Source organism: Phalacrocorax aristotelis, chromosome 20 (assembly GCF_949628215.1).
Source record: "Phalacrocorax aristotelis chromosome 20, bGulAri2.1, whole genome shotgun sequence".
Classification (NCBI taxonomy): Eukaryota; Metazoa; Chordata; class Aves; order Suliformes; family Phalacrocoracidae; genus Phalacrocorax; species Phalacrocorax aristotelis.
The window spans coordinates 2,170,634-2,181,731 of record NC_134295.1 but is presented as its reverse complement, the minus strand read 5'-3'; the positions used below and the strand labels follow the sequence as shown (position 1 = coordinate 2,181,731).

The 11,098-nt window shown below is 50.8% G+C and overlaps 1 protein-coding gene across 1 annotated transcript; it reads right to left on the bottom strand.

Moving 5' to 3' along the window:
• Positions 1-200: 200 nt before the first annotated feature.
• On the bottom strand, positions 201-11,059 carry SNRNP40 (small nuclear ribonucleoprotein U5 subunit 40). The gene is given in 11 exon segments (XM_075115117.1): positions 201-650; positions 2,385-2,488; positions 5,725-5,786; positions 6,215-6,297; positions 7,056-7,176; positions 8,188-8,310; positions 8,808-8,973; positions 9,608-9,701; positions 10,269-10,398; positions 10,752-11,003; positions 11,006-11,059. Coding segments are annotated over 11 exon segments (1,224 nt in total). The 5' UTR covers positions 11,045-11,059; the 3' UTR covers positions 201-600.
• Between the last annotated feature and the right edge of the window lie 39 nt (positions 11,060-11,098).

Below are 11,098 nucleotides of genomic sequence, written 5' to 3'. Positions count from 1 at the left end.
ACTCAAAACATGAAAATAGGATTCAGCAGTAGCCCAATAATTATTTCAAGTGTGGTCATTTTTACTGCCATGAATAAAAAATAAAGCTGCTTTTCTGAAGTTAACGTCTATGGTTTCCCCAAGTTATATACGAGTGAGTGCCTTGATTTAGTATTGTACAATAGAAAAGTAAAACAGAACAATAAATCCCATTCACACAGTTCTTGTAAAAAGCTCTCTATTTCAGTTTTGACCATATAAAAAAAGCAAGAGAAACCGGACAGGGAATATACAAGCCACATATGGAATTTAAACAAATTTTACCAATTTCAAGTGATCTGGGTAAGGATTTAATAGTCGGTGGTACAGCCAAAACCAAATTCCTTTCAATTCCAAATTTTCCTTCCTCCCCAAAGAAGGGAGGGGGGTGGAAAAAAGCTGTACAGCGAGACCACGCAGGCATTACAGCCTGCAAGAGGACAGCTTGTCACATCAAGCTGCTTCAACGTTTTCCCACCGCCACAAGCGTGAGGGGGGCTGGCACCAGTGAGACGCAAGTCAATCTGACTTCTGTAAACCAAGGATCGCGAGGGCACGAATGCCACCATCTCCGCGTCGGCTTCACTGGATCTCTCCCATATACAGTCTTTTGTCGCTGGATGCGGAGAGTACTGAGGGAGAGAGAGGGGGAAGGGAGGAACATGAAAATGAAAACAATGGTTTGAGCCCTCCACTAGCGACACACCATTTGAATGGAACTACTCGTTTCGCTTGCTGTAAGCGATCTAGAAAGCCAAACGTCATTTGCACCCCAAAACCACTCCATGGAATTACTACTCTGACAACTCATCACACGCTGTGCGTCGTGGCTGCCATTCCCCTGTCCCAAGGCAGGCATAACGCCGTACGGCGTGTGAAGTCTAAGCATTAAAATGGTACAGAGGAGTATAAACACGCTGTTAACACTCTCGGGCGTCCTGGAGCGTTATTTTCATTGCAAGGACTCTTCAGATTACAAACCGGGCACTGCCGTCAGGACTGCGTGCCGCTAGAGGGCACAGGCTGGCCAGGAAAGCCTCGCCGGGACGTTGTTGTTTTATCAGAACAGGCAAAAGGCAGCTGGCACCCAACTACAACACGCACCTGAACCACCTTCACCCAGAAAAGGCTGTGCAGGAGATTCAAGACACAAGTGTTGAAGGAATAGGACAGTCCCACCCCAGAAGCACTGTTCTTGACACTGACAGTGGTTTCACTCAAGTCCAGGAGAGATCTGCAGGATTTCTGCAGGAACTCACAGACTGGTGTCTGTCAGCTTGCCGCATTTTGGCTCCCCGCGCACCCTCCTGTGCAGACGAGTATCGTGGAGCGGGTGCAGTGATTTACAAGATTAACGTTCCCAGATGTTAATAGAAATCAATTGCATAACTTGCATGACATGCCTGGAGAGGTTTTTAATTTTTATTTTAAGCTGAGTGATTGATTCCCAAAGAGGAGCTCAGCAGAATACAATTGCAAACCACCCGCTCCAAACCGGAGAGGGGAGATCGCTCTGCTCTTCCAGCACAGTCTCTGATCTGAAGACAGAGCAATGAATAACCAAGGAACAAACCCATAACTCACTGCCCTGCTGCAAAGACTGTCATCCTCAGCACAACCGAGCTCTTGGCGTCACTTTGGGGTTGACTCTTGTCAATTTTTGGCTGGAGCAATGCGGTGACCTGGCCGATGGTGCAAATGTTTCCATAGAAACAAACAGCACCCTGCAGTCCTGCCTGGGCCGTGCACCGTGCCAGGAAACCTGGTCTCAGCCAATGCATGGTGGTTAAAAAAAGCCACCAGCACTGATATGTGGCGCCACAGGCAGGACACCTCTAAATTGGGGACAAAACCCAGCTTTCTTTGCTTCCTACAGCTTTTGGGTAAGTTAAGAGACCCCAGGCTGGAGACGTGCTCCCAGGCGACCAATGTCTGCACGTGACCACCAAACGTATGGTTATATCCCCGGTGGCCAAGCCCAGGTACCCAAAAACCTTTTTGCATGGCCCTTGGGAAGTCTGGCCAAGGCCTAGGCAGCGGCAGCCAAGCCATGGCTCACTGCCACCCACAGGTGACCAACAGCCCAGACCACCAGCCACCCTGCTGCTGTACGGGTGCCCCCACCCAGGCCTCCCCCTGGACAGGACAGAGGGAGAACCCTCGTGCTCAGCCCCGGATGGCAGGGCACACCCAGCCCAACTCCTGTCTGCAGGAGAAGAGAAAGCAGGAGTCTGCTAGCCCTAAATTTGCCTCTGATACTTTGGGCTCTGGGCCACAGGCAATTTTGGGGCTGTTTTCCAGAGAACCGGCAGTTCAGCCAGCCCTGAAACTATTTCTCCAGCTGACCTGAGGTAGGGAGGACTTACTAATGGGTTCCTCTGGATGGAAAGCCAGTTCGTTCACCGACCCGGCGTGGCCTGGCAGCTTGTACAAAATCCTCCTGGATGTGGTGTCCCACACGTAGACAAACCTACAAGAGAGTCATTGTGAGTGCAGGCATTTGAGAAGGGAAGGCAGCTGCCTCCCACACCAAAGGCTTCTTCCTGCAGCGGTTCACCACCCGGGCTGAAATAGATGCAGCTCTTAGTGTGGATAAACAAGGAGCTTCTCAGGAGCAAAATACTGTGCTGCCAAAACCAGAAGAGCAGAGGTCTGAGCAGCTAGGAGCTAACATGCCAACTTGGTGTTAAAAGCCTCATCACTGTCACGGCATGTCATGGCACGGCAGCCCCATCTCACCCCTCGGGGCACGGGGATGGATTTGAGAGTGTGAGGCCATAGAGACCCTCAATATAGCAACTACACAGTGAGCTAAGGGAGAAAATTAGCGTTGTGAGTGGGGAGGAAGGTTCTCATCCTCGCAAATGTCTGCCTTTGGTTCAGGCTGGCAGGCAAGCGGCGAGGAAGAGCTTGGGTGCTCCCCCAGCCCCTGCTACAGGGTAATCCCTCACAGCCAACAGCTTTATATACGTATTTCTTCCTGCTGTGCCATTAGAGTCATGACTCCCTGCCCAGCATTTACTAGGGGCCGATCAGATTGCGCCGAGCCCTTTGATTCACGTCCTGCAGGCCTCGCCACGGGCTCCCACCCCTGCCCGAGCACCGCACCGTGGCTGAAGGGTAGCGCAGAAGCCACCAGGGTCCTTCAGGCAGGAGGTCAGAAAGAAATGCTGGGCACCCGGCACAGATCAGCTTTCATGTTACTCTTATAAATGGTCTCAGAGAGTGGGGTAAACGGTGCCTTACTGCAAATCACACTGTACCCGAAGTCACCGCTTGTCCCCCACGGTGCCGACTGCTGCCTGCACGGTGTGGCCACATACAGGCTCCGTGAGGAAGCAGAGCAATGCTTTGACCCCGGTTATGGTAAGCATCCGTCGGAACGAGTGGGGGTTTTTAATACATCAAAATGAGAGGAGTCCTGAGCAACATCCTACAACCCAGGTGAAGTGACGCTGCATCCCTCCCTCCCAAACACAAAGGCCTTGCCACGTGAGATGGCATTCGTTACAAGGTTCACAGCTCTGCAAAAAAATTGGTAGCTCGGGAAAGCTGCCAGTTCTGGATTACACTCACTCTGCCTCTCGTTTTGCTCTTTAGGGAGGTGACTGGCAGCTAAAGCAAAAACTGATGGGGCAGAAAATGGAGACAGGAGGGCAGTAAGTGGCTGGATTTGCCGTGAAGGGCGGCTCTGCCACCCACACACCCCTAAGACATTGCTATGGCTATTTACAGGAGACTGCAGAGGGCGAGGGCATGGGGGCGGCCCGTAAAACACATGTAAAAGCAATCTACTGCATTACACTCCTCCAGGAAAGGTTGCTGCTAATGCCACTGCGCATCCCCATGTCTCGCATGCATGAGTCCAAGCGTGCTGGGGCTCAGCAGCCCTTTCATCAGCCCCACACACAGCCCAAGCTCCGAACAGCAAGGCCTGACTGTTTCAGGCTTATCCAACACTAACAACAATTGGCTCCTCAGTTTTGCCCGTTCCTTTCCATTTTTCAGGGCTTTGTTGACCAGACGAGAAACAAGATTTGCTTTTATAATTACAATTACCCTGTCCTGCAGTTTAAGTAGAAGTGAGCTTCCTCCCCCTCCCCAAAAAGCACTAAATCATTTATAGCACTGGCTGGCTAGGTAGGGAGGACACTGGATAGCAGCACGGAGCAGATCTGCTTTATCAGGAGCATTCATTTTCAGGCTGGTGCTATTTTTTGACTTATTTTCTTTAAACACATACAAGGGAAAAACTCAAGCCTGCAACTTAAGTCATGAATGTTACCTAAAGCAGCATTTCTTCAATTACAACTGTTCTAACTAGCATGCAAAGGCAAGACTTGTATCAAATGCTTTCTCGAAGTGCTCTGCTGCTCTGTTTTTAACTCAGCATTGCAAAGCAGTCAAGCACTTGATTCTTCTACAACCCTTCTGAAAGGCTCAACAGCAAAAAAAAAAACCTTCAGGTAATTGTCCCTCCAACACAAACACACTCCATGCAATGCAGAGGATGAGAGTAATCATTGGGGAACTATTGTGTCCTCAGACAAATGAAATATTTGTTTAATCTCGTTTTGCTTTCCCAGCAGATAACCCTTCTCAAAAAAAAAAAAAAAAAAGGAATTTAAAAGCTCAGAGAGAGCAGAAAGATTTGAGCGGCCTTGTCTATCCTGCCCCGGGACCCGGCCACGGGCTCTTCCCCACAGACGTCACAACAAAGCTGCTGTCGGACCACAGAGCTACATCAGCACCTGCAGAACTAACCATCGGCCTAAGACTTCCAGCCGCCCTTCGCTGCCGATCGCACCAGCCGCGGCCTTGGCAGGCTAACACACGGGCATTCCTCCACCACGGGCGCCGCTGTTACTGCCCAGCAGGACTGGAAAGGAGAGTCACGCCTCAGCCACTTGCTGTGACAGCTGGCCCCACTATATCTGGACAGTGGGGGCTAAAGTTTTCCCTATCACCTATCAGAAACTCATTAATTTGCTGATTACTACTGCTCTGGACTCCAGCCTGCAGGAATTCCTGTCTCCTTGTCACTGAGTCTGTCTGGATTTGCTCCAGCAGACGCTGGTGCCCTTCATGGTGACCTTCAGTGTCTGGTACAGGCTCTCTGCTGGCTTCCTCCTTCTACCTGTATTGCTCCTCAGTTGCCTTAGTTTATGGAATATCTCATTTAAAAGTCCAATATGTGCTAATTTAGTCAGATCTTTATTTCTTCTTACTCATTAATTAAATTAAGGATCAAAAATGATCCTTGGAACACCACTGGTGCCTCCTACAGGCTGCCAAGCAGCAGTTTAACCAGTATTTGTGGTCCTTATCAACGTGATCCCTCACTACACCCACCTCCCCAGGCTCCCTGCTTCTCAAAGACTCTCACAAGCATCTGCTGGTCCTGGTGTTGGATTCTGTGGCTGAACAGAAGCAGTAATGCAGATCTCTAGTCAGCTTTTGACAATAGCAAGATTTTACAACTATACGGTGCTCCTCTGCCGACACAAAGCCAATATAAAGATACCGCTACCGTCATCAGGGCAGACAACGCCCGCAGAAGACCACAGGGGTTTGTTCGGGTCTTTGCACCTCTGTGCACAACTCTTGAGTCTTCGGATTCATTTTAGACATGATCCAGCTCATTGCAGGAGTGCCTGCAAAACTGTTCGGGACTGATGGTAACGGAGGAGCGCAGCTGTAACTCACCTGTCGGCCGATCCCCCTGCTATTTTACTCCCATCCGGGGACCAAGAGCACCTCAGAAGATTCTAAAATAAAAGAACATGCACAGATCTATTTCCAAAGAAAGATTTACTTTTCCCCTTCTACTTGAATTAAAATCACCACGAGACTTTAAATATCACGAGCACCGCTTTAATGATCTCCCTTTGGAAGATGAGATGGTAATTACAGATTTTATTTTATTGCTGGAAACATCCAGTGCCTTGTTATTTTACAGAAAATAGATAGTAAATGTAGAAAATACTTAATTTACAGCTAATTATAGCTGAACCGAGCAAAGAAATCTTGTTACTGCGGCTTTAATTGGAATCCCACTTTGTACATTAATCTTTCTTTGAGTTCTTATTAAAGCCTTTCTGGTTTAAACTTGAATTTAAAAAAAAAACAATTTACAGAAAAGTTAATAGCAGCAGCATTTTACAAACAATCATCTTTCAGTCTGCCGTATACTCACCTTTTCAAAATTATGCACGTTCCCCTGGAAAATCTTTACACATCTCTCTTTAGGGGCAAACGGTCGCACATCCCAGATGCGAACTGCAACAGAGAGCTCACAGTAATTAGCCGAAGCTGGCAGAGACGCGGGGGCAAGGTCAGCTTCTGGAAACGTTCCTTTTCCTAAGACATGCTGCTAACAAGCAAAGACCCGGTCATGCTCCTTGTGCTCCTCATGCCTAGGTTTCCCCAGAAGCAAAAGGAAACCAGCAGCTTTCCCCTGCGGAAAGCTTTGATGCGAAAGGTCAAATGCAGAAATTTATAATTACACCAAGACCACTGCCAGCAGGAGGGGAAAAATCCAAAACAACTATTACCCAAGTGAGCCACCACCTCCTTACAGGAGCATTTGCTTTATTCTAACACACTCCATGATCACGCTTCTAATCAGATCAGCTTCGCTGAGCCACCCCCACGCAGGAGACAGGCAGTTTGGAAACCGTGCTGTCACCCCCTGCTGCAGGGAGACAGTCAAACCGCCCTGACAAGAGCCAGACCGAGACTGTGTTCAACTGTCTGCACAAATAATGTGTGCCATAGCTTGTGTCCTCACTGCCCTTTGGGAGACGCGTCTAACCCTTCCAATGCAGCTGCTCCCTCCCTGCAAAGGATGCGACTGCCACTGCTGTAACAACATGAATTCAAGCCTTATCTCTGGAGCGAAACTCCCTTCAGCCCATCTCCACGTCTGGCTCATTTTTCTACGTCAAACAATTAGAGCTGTTCCTTCCTAAACACCAAGGAGCGCAGCGTCTGACAGCTGTCTGCACAGTCGTGCTCTCACAGCGGGTAGGACGTACCTGTGTTGTCCATCGCGTTGGAGAGCAGGTAGGAGCCTTCCGAACTCAGACTGAGGCCTGTCACTGAGTCCGCGTGCCCTCTCATCGTGTAAGTGAGCTTGTTCTGGCGAAGGTCCCACACCTTTCAGACACAACATTGCAGTTCAACAAAAAGACAGCCAAGACTGTTGGAACTGGTTTCCAAAGCGTTTCACACTGGTAGTGATCAGTCAGCTGATGATATTGGATTTCAATTTCAGTTGGTGGGGTCTGAATGGCTAAAATACAAGGCTAGAATTTTGTGTCTTGTAGGAAAATGGAATTTGCCCCTTAAAAGACTTCTTACCAAATGTGTCCAACAACCAAGGAGCTAAATGCCAGCAGCCCCATGCATGCAGGAATCCCTCTCTACCTGTCTGTAGCTCCCCCAGCTCCCAGGTTCCACTGACCAATGGCAGAGAGCAGCAGTTGTCCAGTCCCCCAAATTCCACGCTGTTCTTTCCCAAAGAGTTACTGCCTTTCAAGGGGCAGTCAGGACAGATCTCACGTCAGTGCTACACTTAGCCGTGGCCCTCTGACAAGCACGTGTTCCCCACGCCTAGGTAGGGCTGGAGCCGAGGCTAAAAGGACAGTAAGACAGGCTAAACCATACAGCTATCAGGAGAATCTCAGTTACCAGCTGAATGAAACACTGAGCTTGCTCTTAAATAAGAACTTTCCACACTAGCAGGTGACAAAGTAAGTTGCAAACTGGAGCAGAGGGCAGCAAGTGTGAATGTGTCACCACGTTTTCTTTAGTTTACCTCATATATGGCTCTAGAGCCTCTGGGACGGGCACAGGCTGCCAGAAGAGCCAGCATACCATATCAGCTCCAGCGGGTGACAGCAGTGCTGGGACACCTGGCCAGGAATGCCAGGGCTGTCACATGGCAAACAGCCCTGGAGCAACTCCCTCCGAGTTTATTGGCCCTATATCAACAGCGAGGTCAGACACAAGCAGGTCTGTGTGGTTCTTGTGACTGTAAAACTAACCAACAAGCTTCCATGTTTTTTCTTGACCAACGTGGTGTCTCACACGGTGCTACAAGCAAGATATGATGGGATGGAAAAGGTGTGCATGGTCAGAGAGGCATACGAGGACGCAGCGTCCTACCTTAATATCATTGTCGATGCCTCCGGATATGATCTGATCGCTGGTGTCATTGAAAGTTACAGCCAAGACCTGGTACGTGTTCTGAAATGTCTGGACAGCAGCTTTTTTCCTGATATCCCACAGCTGAAAAGACACGGTAGTTGTAAAAGTTGCATATAGATATTTAATGACAAAATTACAGGAAGTTGTACAGATACTCGGCAGACACTCAGACTGTTCTCCTGAAATTCCCTCTTTTAGATCTCAGGAAAGCTCTACAAAAAACAGGAAAAGTCTGGTGTGGTTAGAGCACAGGAACATGGCGGCAGGGGGAAGAAGGGGCTAGCAGGCAAGATTTCAGTAATGGCCTGCTTTTCTCATCTTTGGTTAATGTAGATCAGTGGAAAAACTGCAACTGAGTAGATGAATCTTCTTACCCCCTCCCAAGAATTACAGAAAAAAGGAAGCAGTCAAATCTTATTTAGAATTTTTTATTTCTGAAATCAAGATTTTTAGACAATAAAATTATAAGAGTAATGAAAGGCTGAATTTAGCCCACCTAAATGGGAAGACCCTCCAAAATTCTTTCAAAGATCCAATCTTTTTTCATTCCAGACTATTTCCTTACATGATACACTGACCTTCACTGTCCCATCATCACTGCCTGTACAGACAAGCTGGGGTCCTCGCCTCGCCGGGTAACAGGAGTTAACGAACGAGGTATGGCCCTTCAGTCTCTTCACTCTCTCTCCAGTCTCACTATCCCACACAGCCACAGTTTTGTCTGTGGATGCTGAGAAGAGCATGCTGCGGAGAGGAATCGCCATGAGGTTCACAATATCGGAAACATTTCTCCCCTCCCACCTTTTTTACACTCAAGTTCTGTGATCGAAGCTGGAAGTATTCAGTGGGAACACACCACGGAGGAGGATTCCCCCGCATAGGCCAAGACAAAGGTGGTGTGTAAGAGGAGGCTGCCTGGTGGTGGGGCAGCTCCACGCTGGAGACACTCCCACTAACCCCAATTTCAAGATACATATAAACTGGTCTTCCAATTCCTCAAACACTATCTGGGATGAACACAATAAGGAAAGCTCAGTGGCAGTAGCTCAGATGCAATAGTGGAACGGCCTCTTAAATAAACTAATATCTCCCTTGCTTTCTTTCCCTCCCCAGTGAGTCCCAGATGACCAACACTAACTTTCCTCTTTACTCAAGACTGAAATCAAGGGCACTGGTGAGTCAAAGGTGACACCAGATCCTTTGCTGAAGCTCAAACAGGCACCATTCCTTGTCAGGGAAAGCCACACTACAAGCATTTGCCATACGAGGACTGAGCAGGGGCAGCAACGAGGCGCTCTGAGGGACTCTGGCCAGCAGAAAACGCCTTCCTTCAGAAAGAGCCGGGCCTGAGGATGAAATCTGCCCGCACGCCGCTTACCTGCCGTCTGTGTTATAGTGCAGCTCCATAACCGCCCCGCTGTGTCCCTTCAGGGTGGCGTAGTTATCGCAGTCCCCATAGACATTCCACAGCACTGGGGGAAAGGAAGGGAGAGGTAAGTACAGGAAACACGGAAACATCTCCCTGCTGTGGATAGAGCGATGCTCTGGGGATTCAGCAAAACAAACTATGTACCGTCACGCTATCATCTCCAACCCAGGGTGATATGTAGCCATAAAGACACATCGTGTGAAGCCCAGAAAAACACACAGCTGGTTTGAGCTGATTTACAGCTTCAGATCAAGTCAAATTTGTTAAGAAAAATAATAGTCTTCACCTCAGCAAACCAAAACGTTAAAAATTGCATTTCTGCAAACTGCTGGAGTCCAACACAGACCGATGGTACCTGCGCGAGGGACCTGGGAACACAGGGCTGTGACAAGGAAGGTGTGCGTTACCAGCCCCGCCTGAAGACCAGCAAGACAGTGACCTGCCCAAGGAGCTGGAAGAAGTTTCTTGCTCCGCTCCTTGTGAAACACTTCATTCTTAGGACCCAGGGAGCTGTGAACTGAGATAAAGCCCCATCACAGCACAACAACCAGAAACGACACGAGCCCTGGCCCTACACAGCAGTGGCCGGGACAGCCGCGCCGGTACTCACAGATGAGCCTGTCAAAGCCAGCGGAGGCAAGGGTGTTGCCATTGGGGTGGAACTTGCAGCAGTACACCTCTCCTTCGTGCCCCGAGAGCAGCATGATGGGGGCCTGCAGGGAGGAGCAGCGTGGCGGGCCCTGTGGGAAACAATGGGGGGTAAATGGGTGAGGGAACGCCATGGAGAGGAACATGGGGCACCCCCGGGGCATAGGCAGCATGCCCGGAGCCCCCAGACCTCGCCATCCACTCACGGCCCACCCCGACCCTGCCATTCCCTCACAGCGCCCACCTAAAACCCCGCCACCCCCGACAAGCCCCCCTCCCAACACCCATGGTCCCGTTCCCCCCCCCAAATCCCGCCATCCCTACAGCCCCCCCAAAACCCCGCCACCCCCCAACGGTGCCCCTCCCCACAAACCCCACCATCCCCTCACAGTCCCCCGTCCTCCCCCCAAACGCCGCCACTCCCTCACGGCCCCCCCCGCCGTACCGCCTGCAGCAGCGCCCCGGGGGGGGGCTGCCCCCCACCGCCGCCACCCGGCGTCCCCGGCAGCTCATGGCGGGGCCGCTTGGCCGCCACAGGCACGAGCGGGAGGTCGGGGCCAGGGCCAGGGCCGGGCCCGGGCCCAGGGCCGGGGCCGGGGGCGGGGGCGGGGCCGGGAGCGGGGCCGGGGGCGGGAGCGGGGCCGCCGCCGCCGCCCGGGACCTTCCGCTTGTGCTGCTCGATCATCGCCGCCGGCCGCGCGCGCCCGCCCGCTCCGCCCCGCCCTCCCGTTCCCCCATTGGTCGGCCGCGCCGCTTCCTGCCGCACCGATTGGTGGAGCGCGACCGGATGGC